General features: G+C 44.5%; 1 protein-coding gene and 1 pseudogene across 1 annotated transcript; both read left to right on the forward strand.

Moving 5' to 3' along the window:
• Window positions 1–1,081: 1,081 nt before the first annotated feature.
• On the forward strand, window positions 1,082–3,505 carry LOC146347552 (protocadherin alpha-5 pseudogene; annotated as a pseudogene).
• A 2,304-nt stretch (window positions 3,506–5,809) lies between these two features.
• On the forward strand, window positions 5,810–17,280 carry LOC146347553 (protocadherin alpha-3-like). The gene is made up of 4 exons (XM_084851545.1): window positions 5,810–5,849; window positions 12,499–12,568; window positions 14,554–16,894; window positions 17,224–17,280. The coding sequence occupies exons 1-4, from the start codon at window positions 5,810–5,812 to the stop codon at window positions 17,278–17,280; spliced, it is 2,508 nt and encodes an 835-aa protein (XP_084707671.1).
• The last annotated feature ends 658 nt before the right edge of the window (window positions 17,281–17,938 follow it).

Below are 17,938 nucleotides of genomic sequence, written 5' to 3' on the forward strand. Positions count from 1 at the left end.
GGGAAATTGCGGGAGACACCATGGAGGATAACGGTGTCATCTAAAGAGCCCGCAAACTTCCATGACAGAGCCATCTCAATAGCAGGATAAAAGCGCCATGTGATGAACCCCTTAGTATCAGGGACATTTTCCTTCCTTTTTGTGGGCCAAATAGACATTTCATGTAGTCATATGTGACTTTCTCCTGATTTTATTTTTTTCTTTAACTAAAAGAAGACTTGAATCTTCTGCCTTTTGTGTTTAAGCAAAGGAACAACAGGAGAAGGGGATCCTTGATGTTTTCCCCTCTAGCCATTTTTCTGCTCAAAATCACTTCTCAAACTGATTTTCCACCTGTGAAGGAAAAGATCCTGGTGGCACCCATATCTTTTTCTCTGGAAGTGGAAAAGAACTTGGGCAATTGCTGTTTCAAGCATGAGTTCCTACATGAGAGAGTAAGGTGAATTAATCCTGAAAAACACATTAACCTTTTATTTTGTTTGAACAATGTTAAAGGAAATGCATAAAATGAAGCACCACTTCAGCATCAACTAGTGAATTGTGAACGAGCCTTCAAAGATCTAACACCTGATAGAACTTTGATCTCACATGATGCTACTACAACTGCAATGCTTTTGAGTGGAGTCAGCTCACACAATAAGAGTGTATAATAAGAGAACATAGAGCAGTGATAAGATGTACATGTGTAAACCACCCCTTTGGAATGATGGGGTGCTAAGAATTTCATTTGAAAGTAAAAGTTCCTAAAATCAAATGAAGGAGCAAAAGCTTTTTACAAACATTTCATAAAGTTTAATCATCTGCTTCTCAGTTTCAAAATTCATTCACTAGAGGTCACTGTTGCCTAAGGAAATATAGAAGAAAAATAAAAAAAAAACAGAGCTCCTCCCTCAGATTGACTGAAAATCCTGCCTGTAAGATTCACAGTTGCAATATCAAGCACAGAATGCAACAGTACTGGACTATTTCAGTGATTTCATACATGCCAGATTGGATGAGCTCCTTGGATTCTGCTCTTCACTCTTTTAAAGAAAGGTTTTTGAAAAAAGAGAAGGCACAGCTGGGCTTTGTGTCTGTGTTTGCAATGCTTACCTGGCAGAATGATTCTGTGGCAAAGCGGATGCTGCAGCTGGTTCTGCTCCACACAGCCTGGGAAATGGGGAGCGGCCAGCTCCATTATTCTGTGCCGGAGGAATCCCAGCATGGCACCTTCGTGGGCCGCCTCGCCCAGGACCTGGGGCTGGAGGTGGGAGAGCTGGTGCCTCGGATGTTCCGGATGGCGTCCAAAGGACATGAAGACTGTTTTGAGGTAAATGTGCAGGATGGGATCTTGTTTGTGAATTCCCGGATAGACAGGGAGGAGCTGTGTGGCAAAAGCCCTGTGTGTGCCATTCACCTGGAGGTGACTGTGGATAAACCTCTGAGGGTCTTCCATGTGGAGGTAGAGATCAGGGACATAAACGACAATGCTCCTGTTTTCTCTGCAAATGAACAAATTCTGAGCATAGCAGAATTTATAACAGCACCTGGAACCAGATTCCCATTAGAGGGAGCCTCTGATGCAGATATCGGTACTAATGCTCTGCTAACCTACATGCTCAGGCCCAATGAATATTTCATTGTTGAACAGAAAACAGATGACCAACACAATAAACCCTTGGCGATTGTTTTGAAGAAGCCTTTGGACAGGGAGGAGACCGCTGTGCATCACTTAATACTCACAGCCACAGATGGGGGCAAACCAGAGCTCACAGGCACAGTCCAGCTATTGATCAGGGTGCTGGATGCAAATGACAACCCTCCTGTATTTAACCAGTCAGTTTACAAGGTGACATTATTGGAAAATGCCGCTGCTGGAACATTAGTTATTAAACTGAATGCCACAGATTTAGATGAAGGCATTAATAAGGAAATCTCTTACTCTTTTACTAATCATGTGCCACCAACGTTTCAGACAATGTTTAGTATAAGTTCCAACACAGGGGAAGTGATTGTAAATGGAAAAGTAGATTTTGAAGACATTAGTGTATATGATCTTCAGGTAGTTGCGCAAGATAAAGGCAGCTTGCCATTGTCTGGGCACTGCCAAGTGGTCATTGAGGTGTTAGACATGAATGACAATGCTCCAGAGGTGTCGGTCTCATCCCTCTCAGTGCCAGTGCCAGAGGACTCCCCACCAGGGATGGTGGTGGCCCTGATCAGTGTCTCAGACAGGGACTCTGGAGACAACGGGCAAGTGAGCTGCTCACTGTGGCCTCCGGGGCTCCCCTTCAAACTGGTGTCCACCTTCAAGAATTACTATTCGTTAGTGGTGGCTGAGCTCCTGGATCGGGAGCGGGTGGCCGAGTATGGGTTGATGGTGATGGCACAAGACCAAGGGGTCCCATCACTGTCAGCCAGTAGTAGCCTGGTGGTGCCAGTCAGTGACGTGAATGACAATGCACCCGCTTTTGCTCAGCCCTCCTACACGGTCTTTGTGAAGGAGAACAACCCGCCAGGTGCCCACATCTTCACAGTGTCCGCCTCAGACCCAGATGTGGCTGAGAACTCCTTGGTCAGCTACTGGATGGACGAGCAGCTCTGGCCCCTGTCCAGCTACGTCTCAGTGCACTCGGAGAGTGGGAAGCTCTATGCCCTGCAGCCCTTGGACTACGAGGAGCTGAAGCTGCTGGAGTTCCAGGTGAGGGCCAAGGATGCCGGGCTGCCCTCCTTGTGTGGCAACGTGACGGTGCAGCTCTTTGTGGTGGATGAGAACGACAACGCGCCTGCCGTGTCGAGGCCAGCGGAAGAGGATCCCATTCTCCTGCTGGCCCCTGCGGTGTCTGGGCACGTGGTGGGCAAGGTCCGTGCCCTTGATGCTGACTCAGGGTACAATGCGTGGCTGCGATATGAGCTGCATGAGACAACGAGAGGCCCTTGGCGGGTGGGGCTGTACAGTGGTGAGATCAGTACCGCGCGTGCCTTGGATGAGGAGGAGGGCAGCGGCAGCCAGACTCTCCTGGTGCTGGTGAAGGACCACGGCCAGCCTCAGCTCTCGGCCACAGCCACAGTGAGTGTGTCACTGGTGACAAGTGCCCAGGGTGTTCAAAGTGACAGTCGCCTTTCTAAGACAGGAGAGAGTCCAAGGCCGTTGCAGGACACTGCCAATGTTTACCTGATCATTGCTATCTGCTCCGTGTCCAGCTTGTTCCTGCTGGCGATCACCTTGTACGTGGCCCTGCGGTGCCACTGCCAGGCGGAGGAGTCCGTGGTGTATGGTCCTGGCACAGCCACCCTGGTGTGCGCCAGTGAAGTGGGCAGCTGGTCGTATTCAAATCGCCACAGCCACATCCTGGCGGGTGTGAATGGAGAGGCTGGAGCCAAGAGTGACCTCATGGTTTTCAGCCCCAACGTTCCTGCTTCTGCTGAGAATGGGAAACAGCAGGACCTGCTCTGTGCAACGGTTAGTAAATGGCTGTGGCTTTCCTTTGAGAAATTCTGCAGTTTCTGTAAGATTGAAAAATAATTTTTCGTACAATTCAACACTGAATTTGAAATTAGTTGTAAATTTCCGTAAGTATCTGCTTTGAGTCATTAGACTGCAAATAGATTATTTATGAAGAATACGTCTGTTTTCCCCTATATTGTTCAGTTTCACAGCTCCTTTCCTTTTGAGGAATGCTGTTTTATATGATAGTTTAATGCAATTCAGGGCATGTCTACACTACAAATTATATCTAAGTGGCATTCATTCCTCCAAGAATCCTAGGAATTTAAACTACTATTCTGAAAATTGTCTGTTCGACAACCCTAGTCTCCTCACTAAAATACACTTTGCAGGGTTCCCATGGGAGAGGGAATAACTAAAAGAACACTTTTAAGTCTGTAGTATATATACACTGTATATACAGATTAAAAATAAAGTTGATCAGCTATAGATGTTAACATCCTTGCACTGTAAAATATAATTTAATGGCAAAAAGGTATCTTTGGAAATGGAATGCCTAGCAATTAAAAACCATGAAAAGGACATGAAATTATGTTCTGATTTTCTGAAATTTGTGCTAATGAAATTATGCTTTGATTTTCTGAAATTAAGTGATGGTTAAACAAAAATGGGTAGGAACTTTTAACTTTTCATGTTCCCAGGAAATAGATATATCTGATGACTAGATTCGCATTTTCCCAGAATAAAAATAATAAGAAATTATCATGAACTGAAGCTTAGTTTTTGTTGTATGCAGGTAGTGGTGCCAACTAATTAAAATTGGTTTCAGACTGGCAGACTGATTTTATGCATGTTTACTTGGAAGCATGTCCCACATAATTCTGTGGGACATATTTCCAAATAAGTTCATATGATTGCTGTGGCCACAAAAAGGGAAACAGTTTAGACAGCAAACAAAAATATTAAAATACGCTTGATCAATGGGAGACTGGGACTAGTTTTTTTCCCATTCTTGCCACCAGAATTGAACAAGGATCTTAGCAAATTTGGACTGTTCCAGAGGACAGCAATAAGGATGATAAAAACTCTAGAAGGAAATCATATTCAAATGTAACCTGAGGGAATTGTTTGTGTTGGTCATACATAAAATAAGATTGAATCTGGCTTTGTTGTCAATTTTCAGATGTTTGAAAAGATTTAATGTGGAAGAACAGCACTATTGATGGCAGCGCACTAAGCAGGGGTGTAAACTGAGGTTAAATATTAGTAAACACTACCTCAGTATAAGTACAGTAGAAGAAGGCAGGGAGATTATAACCAAGAGTCTTCAAGAACCTTAAAATTAATACATTTTTTATGGCATAAACCTTCATGGACTACAGTCCATTTCTTCAGATGCACTTCATCAGATGAAGAGGTTCAGGTATATATACAGTACACATGATTGGGGGGTGGGGATTGTAAACGGTGAGGTCAGAGGAACATTAAATGCAGAAAGTACAGACAGTGATGATCACAGTTGTTGTTAACACAAACATCTGGGGTCTAGGTAAGCCAATTCACACATTTAGTGTTACAATAACCTTTATCCTGATTCAAGCCTCTGAAGATACAATTGAAGATCTTGATGAATTGTAACTCAGCAGTCCCTCACTTTAATCTCTCTTTGAAGTGTATTTGCTCCACAATGGCCACTTTGCGGTCAGTGATAAAAAGTGTCCTGGGAGGCTGAAGTGTTTTTGAATATTGCCATTTCAGATGTCAAATTTGTATCCATTTATTCTTTTGAATAGAGACTTTTGCTTGCCCTATGTAGAATGCAAAAGTGCATTGCTGACAGAAGATAGCATATCACACTGGAAGATGAGCACATGAATGAACTCCTGATGTTTGGGGAGATATTATTACAGCCTGTAATAGTGTTGCAAAAGTAGATATGGGGACAGAGTTGGCAACTGGGTTTGTTGCAGGTTCTGTTCCGTGTGTTTGTATCCTTGTTATGTGGCCTGTTCTTGCTAGTGAGTAGCTGTTCTAGCTTGGGGCGTGGTTGTCTTTAAGCAAGTACAGGCCTACCATCCAAGGCCTGGGAGAGAGAAATATCCTTGTCTAGGATGGGCTGTAGATAACTGGAGATATGTCTGAGTGGTTTCAGCTGGGAGCCGTAGGTGACAACAAGGAGCATTCTGTTGTTTTCTTTTCTGGGTCTGTTCTGTAGTTAATTATTCCAGAGTACCAGTCTGGCTATGTCTTTTTTTCTTTTCTTTTTTATGGGTGGATATTGTAGTTCGAGAAATGCCTGATGTAAATCCTTTAGTTGTGAGTCTCTGTTGACCAGTCTGTACAGATATGGTTGGCTTTAGACAATGGGCATGGCTTTAGACAATGGATTTTGTGGTGTGTTCTGGGTGGAAGCTGGAAGCAAGTAAGTATATGTAGTAGTCATTATATTTCCAATATAATGTGATACTTATGTAGTTCTACAGTAGTATTGAGAAAGAGAATCTGTTGCATGGACTGGTCTAGGCTCAGGCTGAATGTGCGGTGCAAGTTATCAAAGTCCTGGTAGAGCAGGAGCTGAGAAAGCATTATTCTAGCTCAGAAATGACGATGCTGGGGTACTGTGGAGCTGTGCAAGTGCTCATGGCAGTGCCACTGACCTGAAGATACATGTTCTTGCCAAAGCTGAAGTAATTGTGGGTAAATACAAATTGGCAGAGTTTGGTGGCTTGATGTGCTGTACCCCATCTGGAACGATATTCCTGATGTAGTTCATTTTTTGTGGGGATGTTGGTGTAAAGGGCTTCAACTTCCATAGTGACTAGGATGGTATTCTCTGGAAGATTGTCAATACATTGTAGTTTTCCCTGGAAGACAGTAAGTAAGTAACCTGGAATCATGATGGGATATGGTCTGAGAATGGAGTCCATGTAGCCAGATACCCCAACTGTGATAGTCCCAATGCCTGAAACGATGGGATGGTCAGGATTCCCTGGTTTGTGTATTTTAGGTAGCAGATAGAAGATGCCTGGTCGAGGCTCCTGAGGTGTGCTGTATATATTTCACTTTGCACATCTGTAGGAAATTCCTTTATAGCTTATGCAGTGGAAGTTTTTAAGAAACATTCAGTCAAGCTCCTGTTAGGACTGCACTGGGCTACCTGCCTCTGGGTAGTCTGGAGATCTATAGAACTGTGTACAGTCAGGGCACGTCGGGGGAGAGGTAGTAGGCCCTCTTTGCATAGAACCCACATGCAGACAAACGAGTCCTGTGCTGAAATTTCTCCCACGTTTTCCCCCACCATTCTCATTGAATGTGATAGAAGAGAAATTGCTTTTGAAAAGAAATTCAGTGGTGAATAAATTTCAGAGAAATTCTCGTGGGTTGGGTTTGGGTTTCTTGGGCTTACCTTACTTAGGAGGTGGCCGAGGAGCAAGCACAAGTGTCCTGTTTTTCACTGTACAATCATCTCTCCAGCAGCCTGTAGCCTTCAGTTAAAACCCAGTTTATGGCTCCATGAGATAATTTCTCTCATAGGGCTTTTTCAGATCAGGAAGCGCAGGCCTGGGAGGCTAGCTGTGATTAGGTAAGCTCAAAAACAAAAATACAGTATAAAACATCCTGAATGAGGCAAAGCAATGGAAGCCTCTTTGATGGGGGGAGAAAAAATCAGGAAATTGGAGGACAGATATTGGCAGAGAACGAACTCCTCATCCCTGGAGCTGGACACAACACTGCTCCCACCTGCATTGTCGAGGATACAAACTGGGGGCCAGCCTGCCAAGACAGTTGATGCTGTTGTGGCACAACCCCCCCTCCCCTTAATCAAAAAAGGAAAAAGCTGTGCTACAAGCGCTGACAATAGGGAACCCTACCGGTGAGAAATGGTTGAGAATTTCTCCTCTCCCTGAGAAATTCAGTGAAATTGTCTGCCAAACTTATCTGCCCAGAAGTTGAAGCATTTCAAGAGGCCATTTGCGCAAAGCTCTAAAACAAACTCTATGCATACAGGTTTGTCTGCTGTCTCATGTATGGTTCCTGGTCATGCATGTGCAGCTTGTACATAGAACACGGAAAGAGTGTAGGTTAGAGGTGGGGTTGTTGCCATAATCCCATTCCCTTCAATGCATGTTCATTGTACAGAGTCTGAAATCTGCACAGGGCTCAGATCAGATGTCACACAGGGCCTCCTTTAGCAAAAGGATTTGTGAATTCTTCATTTTTATTTCTGAAGATGCTTTATATCAATACTGTGTTTATATGCCCATGCAATTACTAATTATGTGCAAAATATCAATTGCCTCTGTGAAGAACTGTGAAGGCTGCAATCCTATATGCACTTACCTGGGAATAAGTGCCCTTGAATTTGATAGGACTTACTTCTGAGTAGACAAGTATTGTCTACACTGCACTGTAAGATGACCAATTCACCAAGGATTTTTTCCATGAATTTGCTTAGACATCTCTGTTAAAGGATGTGTGGTGGGGGGGTTTTCCTGCTACAGAATCTAATGTGCGGTAAAGTTTTGGGTCTTATCAAGTGGTCAGGCTTCCTCACATCAACCACTCGGTAACTTGGTCATCTGTATTAGTAATCTGTGACAGGTGACATCTAGTGTGCTGTCGTGTCTCAGAACGGTCTTTTAAGGAACAGCTTGTCTTCCTGCTTTCCACCCATGCCTTCTAAATCTTAACTTTAAGATTTCTATTCCAAATGTTGTTTATGTATTTTAAAATATTTAAATTTTGCCATTATCTGAGGTAAGTCAGTTACATTTTGGTGTGTTTGAGGTTTTTCTTGGCAAGAATTTGTAGTAATATCTCTTTTCTACGTGTAGGGTGAGGTAAGTGTGATTTCAAGGTGTAAACTTAAAATTATTTTAATGTTTTTTTAATCCGTCACAACTGCTATGTGCACACATTGCAATCATTGTTAAAAAATAACCACAAAACATGCATGGATAATCTAAAATAACACACAATAGATGGCTTAACAAGGCTTAATAGCAAAGCGACAGAAGACTTTGAAGGCTTAAAGTAAGGCAGTCTTTTATTTTAAAGGCTGGTGTTTTTTCTGTGAAAATAACTCCAAAGAGAAGAGAAAATGACATCTTTGGAAAAATGTCTTCATCAGTGTGGATAAACCTTTAAGGGAGCAACCCTATGGCTGCTCATCAGCGGCTAGACAGCTATAGGATAGGTTGGTTCCCTGAGAAACCTCGCAGGCAGCTTGGGATGGCACCGCGCTCAGAAGAGGAGTGTGGAGCGGTGAAAATGGGGTGTTCCTGGGGGCATTCCGGGGCAGGGAAGGCGGAAATGCTGGTACAACACATGCTATGTGTCATCCGGCAGCTGCTTCCCCCGCTCTGCCTTCCTGCGGCTAGATAGTCGAAATCGGCTGTCTAGACATAGAATCATAGAATCATAGAATAGTAGGGTTGGAAGGGGCCTACAAGGCCATCGAGTCCAACCCCCTGCTCAAGGCAGGAATCCAAGTCAGAGCATCCCCGACAGATGGCTGTCCAGCCTTGTCTTGAAGGCCTCCAGTGTGGGAGAGCCCACCACCTCCCCAGGTAATTGGTTCCATTGTCGTATTGCTCTTACAGTCAGGAAGTTTTTCCTGATGTTCAGCCGGAATCTGGCTTCCTGTCACTCGAGCCCATTATTCCGTGTCCTGCTTTCTGGGATGATCAAGAAGAGATCCTGGCCTTCTTCTCTGTGACAACCTTTCAAGTACTTGAAGAGTGCTATCATATCTCCCCTCAGTCTTCTCTTCTCAAGGCTAAACATGCCCAGTTCTTTCAGTCTCTCTTCATAGGGCTTTGTTTCCAGTCCCCTGATCATCTTTGTTGCCCTCCTCTGAACCCTCTCCAGTTTGTCTGCATCCTTCTTAAAGTGTGGTGCCCAGAACTGGACACAGTACTCCAGATGAGGCCTAACCAGTGCTGAGTAGAGGGGAACTAGTACTTCCCGGGATTTGGAAGCGATTCTTCTATGAATGCAGCCCAAAAGAGCATTTGCCCTTTTTGCAGCCACATCACATTGTTGGCTCATATTCAGCTTGTGATCGACAACAATTCCAAGATCCTTCTCGCTTGTAGTGTGGTTGAGCCACGTATCCTCCATCTTGTAACTGTGCATTTGGTTTCTTTTTCCTAGGTGCAGAACTTGGCATTTGTCCCTATTAAATGTCATTCTGTTGTTTTCTGCCCAGCGCTCCAGTCTATCCAGATCACTTTGAATTTTGTTTCTGTCTTCCAAAGTATTAGCTATCCTGCCCAATTTTGTGTCATCTGCAAATCTGATCAGCATTCCCTGCACCTCCTCCTCCAAGTCATTAATAAAAATGTTGAAGAGCACTGGGCCCAGGACTGAGCCCTGCGATACCCCACTCGTTACCTCTCCCCAGTTTGAGAAGGTCCCATTGATAAGCACTCTTTGAGTCCGATTCTGTAGCCAACTGTGGATCCACCGGATCGTTGTTTCATCTAGCCCACTTTGAGCTAGTTTGCTCATCAGGATATCATGGGGCACGTTGTCGAAAGCTTTGCTGAAGTCAAGGTATATATATGATGTCTACAGCATTCCCACGGTCTACAAGGGAGGTTACTTGATCAAAAAATGAGATCAGATTTGTCTGGCAGGACTTGTTTTTGACAAATCCATGTTGGCTTCGAGTAATCACGGCATTGTTGTCAAGGTGCTTCCAGATGGATTGCTTTATGATCTGCTCCAGAATTTTCCCAGGGATTGATGTCAGACTGACTGGTCTGTAGTTCCCAGGTTCCTCCTTTTTTACTCTTTTTGAAGATAGGGACAACGTTAGCCCTCTTCCAGTCATCTGGCACTTCCCCCGTCCTCCATGATTTCTCAAAGAGAATAGACAGCGGTTCTGAGAGTTCTTCTGCCAGTTCCTTTATGACTCTAGGATGCAGTTCATCTGGCCCTGGAGATTTGAACTCATTCAAAGTAATGAGGTATTCCTTGACCATATGCCTGTTGATCTCCAGCTGCAATCCTACCCCTTCAGCCTGTACTTCGCCTTTGCCAGGGGGGTCATAGACCCTCTTTTGGGAGAAGACTGAGCCAAAGTAGGAATTGAGCACCTCTGCCTTTTCTTTGTCATCTGTTATCATTTTGCCATCCTTATTTAATAGCTGAACCACCATTTCTTTCCTCTGCCTTTTACTATGCACGTAGCTGAAGAAAGCCTTTTTGTTGTTTTTAACATCCCTTGCTAACCTCAGCTCATTCTCAGCTTTAGCCTTCCTGACACCATCCCTGCAATTCTGTGCTATCTGCCTGTACTCTTCCTTTGTTACTTGGCCTTCTTTCCACTTCCTATATGTGTCCTTTTTTGTTTTCAGGTCATCCCTAAGCTTTTTGTGAAGCCACATTGGCTTCTTCTGTTGTCTTCCACCTTTTCTTCTTGTTGGAATTGCTTGTGATTGTGCCTTGAGAATTTTCTTTTTTAAAAGCTCCCACCCATCTTGGACTCCTTTTCTCGCTAGCATCGCTTGCCATGGGACCTTACTGATCATTGTTCTGAGTTTATGAAAATCAGCTTTCCTAAAATCCAGGGTACGCGTTTGACTACACTCGGCTTTTGCTTCCCTTAGAACCAAGAACTCAAGTACAACATGGTCGCTTTCCCCCAGAGTTCCTGTAACTGCTACTTTATCCACTAAGTCATCTCTGTTGGTTAGGATCAAGTCAAGGATAGCCGATCCTCTAGTTCCTTCCTCTACTTTCTGTAGGAGGAAGTTATCCGCCACACAAGTCAGGAATTTCCTGGAGGGGCCATGTTTTGCAGAATTTGTCTCCCAACAAATATCAGGGAAATTGAAGTCCCCCATTACTACTACATCATGCTTCCTTAAAACATTGGCTATTTGCTTTTCAAAAGTTTCATCCTTGTCTTCTCCTTGATTGGGTGGCCGGTAGTAGACTCTGACCACCAGGTTCCTTTTATTCTTTGCTCCATTTATTTCAACCCAGATGCTCTCGATGGGGCTACCAAGCTCCTCCTCCTGTATTTCTGTGCAGAGATATGTATTTTTCACATACAGTGCAACCCCACCTCCCTTTCTGTTCCTCCTGTTCTTTTTGAACAAGTTATATCCTTCAATTGCTGTATTCCAGTCATGAGAGTCATCCCACCAAGTCTCAGTTATACCTATCAGGTCATAATTTCCCTCTTATTTATTTATTTATTTATTTATTGCATTTATACCCCGCCTTTCTCCCTCTCGCAAGGAACTCAAGGCGGCTTACATTATCCTCCTCCTCACCGTTGTATCCTCACAACAACAACCCTGTGAGGTAGGTTGGGCTGAGAGTCTGTGACTGGCCCAAAGTCACCCAGTGAGCTTCCATGGCCAAGTGGGGACGAGAACCCGGATCTCCCGGCTCCCAGTCCGTCACTCTCACCACTACACTACACTGGCTTAATACTCTTGTATTAAGAGTTCAACCTCATTCTGTTTGTTTCCCATACTCTGGGCATTAGTATATAGACATCGAAGACCATGTGCTTCATAGTCTGACTTTCTTCCTACATGTGTCTGAAGACTATTATTGGGCGCTATCAGAGCTGTTCTCTCCATTGCAGTGCATGCGCCTATGTCCATTGTTACCCCCAACATTACATCTCCCTTCCCTGTAGGATTCAGTTTAAAGCCCTCCTGATGAAGTTCTTCATGCTGTGGCCAAACACATTCTTCCCATCCTTTGTGAGGTGCAACCCATCCCTAGCCAACAGCCCATCTTCCAGGAAGTACATAAATGCAGGGTGGCTGAAGTGCAGAGGGGGTGATCCCCTTCACGCTTCTCCTGCTCTGCATTGGATAGGCGGCCGCCTCTGAGTTCAGAGGTGGCCACCTATCCCCATAGGATTGCACCCTAAGACTGGGAGAACTGAATAACCATGTACTTCCCTAAGCAAAGGGCATCTCTACACCAGCCTAAAATCCTGCATTTAAAGCGGGGCTTTCTGCTTCCATTTTAAATGCAGGATAACAAAGACTCCCTTTTTCATGTGCTTCCTTTCCCCCCTCCTTCTCCCCGTAACTAAGTCTTTCATTATCTTTCATTGATCGTAATCCACTTCTTGCCTCTTTTACTCTTTTCATGGAGGAAACTGAAGCGGAACACAATGGGGTAATGTGATAGCTCATTATCTGCGATCTATTTAGAAACGGAACAAAGGGCATTTAGTGCAGGAGACGCCTTGGAGGTTCATGGTGTCATGTAAAGAGCCCACTAACTTCTGTGAAGGAGCAATCTCAGTTGCAGGATTAAAGCTAAACACTGCAGCAACGTGAAGGCTTATCACTCCATCCGCATTACAGCAATGCATGGAGGGATAGGTCTTCACACCATAGTAACAAAACTAGTCAGTAACTAGGGGTGGAGCTATAGCAGTCATAGAATAAGACAAAGGCAGCCATTTTCAGCTGTATTGCTGCACTTCATACTTTAGTACACATTTAAGAAGTGGACAAACTTAATCACATCAACCACGTGGTAAGCTGGTCATTTGTATTCACCCACAGTCTCTGGCTGAGACTTTTTCTTTCTTGGAATTACATTCAATTAAAATGAATGGGATTGTTCTGCAAGGTAAACATATTTAGGACTGAATATTAGTGAATTACCCATTTTGTCAAACAATGAACTGCAATGTAGTCTAGTGTTTGGGATGCAAAAAGAAAATTTACAATTTATTTATTTTAGGTAACATTCCTATTAAAGCTACATTTACACCCACCCCCCAATGTATTACTCTTTTAATTCCACCCTTCCTCCAAGGAACCCATTGTGGTTTACAAGGTTTTTCCTTTCCCTCAGTTTGTCCGCACAACAGCCATGTGAGCTAGGGTGGGCGAAGAACTTGTGCCTGACCCAGGACCACACAGGGAGCATAATGGACGGACACAAGTCTTCCCAGTTCATCCAGCACCTCAGTGCATCATATCACACTATTCTCAATAATGTAGCCAGAGGAATTAATCGTCAGGGAATTAGAAAACCACTTTGCTGTGCTGATGGTTTTTGGGCTTCCTTTGGGAAAGAAAAGCAGGTTATGAATATAAAATGAAATAAAATAATAAAAATATTTAAATATTCATGCTAAAATGGTTATAAATGATCATTTCCATATACTTTTGCATGCTGTATTTTGAACTGCATAGTTATAAGTTATATTAGTTTGGTATGTAAGATGGGTGCCAAATTCAACATGTAAGTTTCTCTGTCATGCAAGCTTCTTATAAAGAAACAACTACTGTAGTCTACAAGGTTTTTAAAACATCTATCTTTTTAAAAAAATCTGGTACAAATATCCAGTGGAGATCCTTGGTACAGGTGGAAAGCAGCATTTAAGAACTCGAAGCAGCATGGAACCCTTCAAAAAAAGGTAAATTGCCATCATTCACATATGGAAGAATGACTACCAAAGAGAAGATTTCATGAGCTTTTAAAATTTTATGTTGAGGTATCAATGGCTATGAGTGCTTGTATTCTGAAAATGTTGATGTCCTAATTGAAGAAGGGATTTGTTTATTTATTTCAGTTCTATGCCACCCAATAGCCAAAGCTGTCTGGACAGTCCAGAAAAACTAGACAATACGGTTTTAAACATAAAATATACCAGTAACTGTATGGGGAATAGGCTTGTATAGGAATATGTCATTATAGATTTTAGAATTCCCATACTTAGCAGAATACCCCTTTCTTCTTATTTTAAGAAGGCCAAGCATCCTAGAGCTCCAACATTATTTATTTTTTAAATAAAATAGCGTTATGTTTGGATTAATCAGAAGAATAAATCTGTTCTACTAGACTGAAGAAAGAGCTCCAGAATATTGTGTAAGCAAGAGTATCGAACACAAGGGGGAGCCATTGACTAACAAGACAGTCTCCAAAAGCAAGAAGAACATGCTCCTCCTCTTGACTAGATCAAAATCCTTCCCTGGGAGCTTCTGATTCCTGCTGTGAAAGGACTGGGATCTATTCCTTTCTAGCCAGGTTAGTCAGCATCAACTCAGTTATAACCGGATAATTTACAACAGATTGTTAGTACTTGCATTTGCCATGTATGTTCTGCCAAGAGATTTTCAGCTGACGGTGCGACTGCTGCAGCTGGCCCTGCTCCACGCAGCCTGGGAGGTGGGCATCGGCCAGCTCCATTATTCTGTGCCGGAGGAATCCCAGCACGGCACCGTCGTGGGCCGCCTCGCCCAGGACCTGGGGCTGGAGGCGGGAGAGCTGGTGCCTCGGATGTCCCGGATGGTGTCCAAAGAGCACAAGGGTTATTTAGAGGTGAATGTGCAGGATGGGACCTTGTTTGTGAATTCCCGGATAGACAGGGAGGAGCTGTGTGCCCAGAGCCCCATGTGCATCATTAATCTGGAGATAATCCTGGATAAACCCCTGCGGGTCTTCCATGTGGAAGTGGAGGTCGGTGATGTGAATGATAATGCTCCTGTTTTCTCCCAGAGTGAGGAGATTTTGAGTGTTGCAGAGTCAACACTGCCGGGTGCTCATTTCCCTCTAGAGGGAGCCTCTGATGCAGATGTTGGTGCCAATACTCAGCTGAAGTACAAGCTCAGTTCCACCGAATGTTTTGCTGTTGAAGAGAAGATCAACGACAGGCACAGTAAATCATTAGTTCTTGTGTTAAAGAAATCTCTGGACAGAGAGAAAACTCCTGTGCATCATTTGGTGTTAACAGCTACTGACGGGGGCCAACCAGAACTCACAGGCACGGTCCATCTTGAGATCACTGTGATGGATGCAAATGATAATGCGCCTGTATTCAATCAGTCGGCGTATAAAGTGAAGTTGTTAGAAAATGTGGCTGATGGAACATTGGTTATTCACCTTAATGCAACAGACTTAGATGAGGGAATGAATAAAGAAATCTACTACTACTTCAGTAAGCATGTTTCTCCCAATGTAAAACATATATTTAGTATAGATTCAGATACAGGCGAAATTAGAGTAAAAGGAAGAGTGGATTATGAAGATATTAATCTTTATGACATTGAAATTGAAGTGAAAGACAAAGGAATTCCCCCTCTGTCTGGGCACTGCAATGTCATCGTAGAAATAATGGACATGAATGACAACAACCCAGAAGTGTCAGTGACGTCTCTGTCAGTGCCTGTGTCAGAGGACTCACCGCTGGAGACAGTGGTGGCCCTGATCAGTGTCTCAGACAAGGACTCTGGAACCAATGGACAAGTAAGCAGCTCTCTGTGGCCTCCTGGACTCCCATTTAAGCTGGAATCTATGTTCAAGAATTACTACTCACTGGTGCTAAATGAGACCTTGGATCGGGAGAAGGTTGCAGAATACAAGCTGGTTGTAACAGCCCAAGATCAAGGGGCTCCATCCCTGTCAGCCACCACCAGCCTGGTAATACCCATTGGGGATGTGAATGACAATGCACCTGCTTTTGCTCAGCCCTCCTACATGGTATTTCTGAAGGAGAACAACCCGCCTGGTGCCCACATCTTCACTGTGTCTGCATCAGATCTAGACATGGCTGAGAATGCCCTGGTCAGCTACTGGCTGGATGAGAAGCTCTGGCCCCTGTCCAGCTACATCTCAGTGCACTCGGAGAGTGGGAAGCTCTATGCCCTGCAGCCCTTGGACTACGAGGAGCTGAAGCTGCTGGAGTTCAAAGTGAGCGCCAGGGATGCCGGGATGCCCTCCTTGTCCAGCAATGTAATTGTGCAAGTCTTTGTGGTGGATGAGAACGACAATGCCCCAACAGTATCTGGGCCAGAGAATGCTCCCAGCCTGCTGGTGGTCCCTTTGGTGGCTGGACAGATGGTAGGCAAGATCCATGCTGTGGATGCTGATTCAGGCTACAATGCCTGGCTTCACTATGAGCTTCATGAGGCGACTAGTGGTCTTTGGCGGGTAGGACTGTATAGTGGGGAGATCAGCACCACACGTGCCTTGGATGAGATGGATGGTGATGGCAGCAGCCAGAATCTGTTGGTGCTCGTGAAGGATCATGGCAAGCCAATGCGGTCAGCCACAGCCACACTGAGTTTATCACTGGTGGTGCGCGCCCAGGCCATCCACACTGATGGCCACCATTCTAGGGTAGGAGGGAACCCAAGGCCCCTTGCAGAAAACACAAATGTTTACCTGATCATTGCCATCTGCTCTGTGTCCAGCTTGTTCCTGCTGGTGATCATCGTATACATGGCCCTGCGATGCCAGTGTCAGCCGAAGGGGGGAGTGCTGTATGGCCCTGGCACAGCCACATTGGTTTGTGCCAGCGAAGTGGGCAGCTGGTCATATTCCAATTGCCACAGTCACATCCTGGCAGGTGCAGCTGGGGAGGCTGGTGCCAAGAATGATCTCATGGTTTTCAGCCCCAACATCCCTGCCTTTGTGGAGAATGGAGAGGTGAAGAATGGGAAGGAAACAGCTCCAAATTCATCTGGGCAGGTAAGTCTCAGGAGAGAGTTTTCCTTCTTTCATTTATCTTTGTTGTGTTATTACGTTAGGATCTCTATACAAAATCCAGCTTGAGACTTTCTGTAGACAATAAATTTTTGTTGTGACACAACATGAAAGTGTGTGTGTGTGTATGTGTGTGTGTGTGTGGTGGGGTGGAGGTTCTTCTTGTCCCCAACTCCCATCCTAGTCAGGTGGTCCAGAAGGATATCATGTGCAGTTTCACCCTGTAAATTTACTTAAATCATGGCACCATCAGGGCTATGGCTCTCTTCACATGGAGCTTTTATCCTGCTATTGAGGTTGGTAACTCACTGAAGTTTGTGGGCCCTTTAGGTGACATTGGCAACCTCCAGGGTGCCTCGTGCACTAAATGACCTTTATTCCATTTTTTAAAAGATTGGAGATAATGAGCTATCAAATTACTGTGCTTGAGTTCCGCTTGAGATCCCTGGTGAAAAGAGGAAAACTAGCAATAAGGGGAGCTAGACCACAGTGCCATCTAGTGGCTGCATAATGAAACATACAGAAGACTCAGATAAGGGGGAAAAGAAGGGGGAAAGAGTGGGGGGAAGGAAGCACATGTAACGGGAGTCCGTCATGATCCTGCATTTAAAACGGAAGCAGAAAGCCCTGTTTTAAATGCAGGATTTTAGGCTGGTGTAGAGATGCTCTATAAGAATAAAATGGAGTTTGCGTCTCTTGTTGTGATGCTAAACACATTTATTTTTGTTGTAGATAATATATTTAAAGTATAAGTAATAAAAAGTGCACCAATAACCACAGGCATCCCCAGCTGGCCCCTGACAATGAAATGTTTTTAAATGTAAGAAGAAAGAAAAGGTGCTGCAGCATCTAGCATCAGCCCCAGAGGGCTCCGGCATGCCCGTGCTGGCCCAGGTACTGACACTGGGCCTGCTTGTTGCTGCCCCCATAATCTGCCACCCTCTGGGTGGTCACTTGGTGTGGGGGGTCCTGGACTGCAGCGTCCTGGACAGCCCCAGTTGCACCACTGCCAGGAGAACCACGAGCTGC

The sequence above is a fragment of the Heloderma suspectum genome, chromosome 4 (assembly GCF_057233095.1).
Source record: "Heloderma suspectum isolate Gila_16-S chromosome 4, 16-S_ref, whole genome shotgun sequence".
NCBI classification, from domain to species: Eukaryota; Metazoa; Chordata; class Lepidosauria; order Squamata; family Helodermatidae; genus Heloderma; species Heloderma suspectum.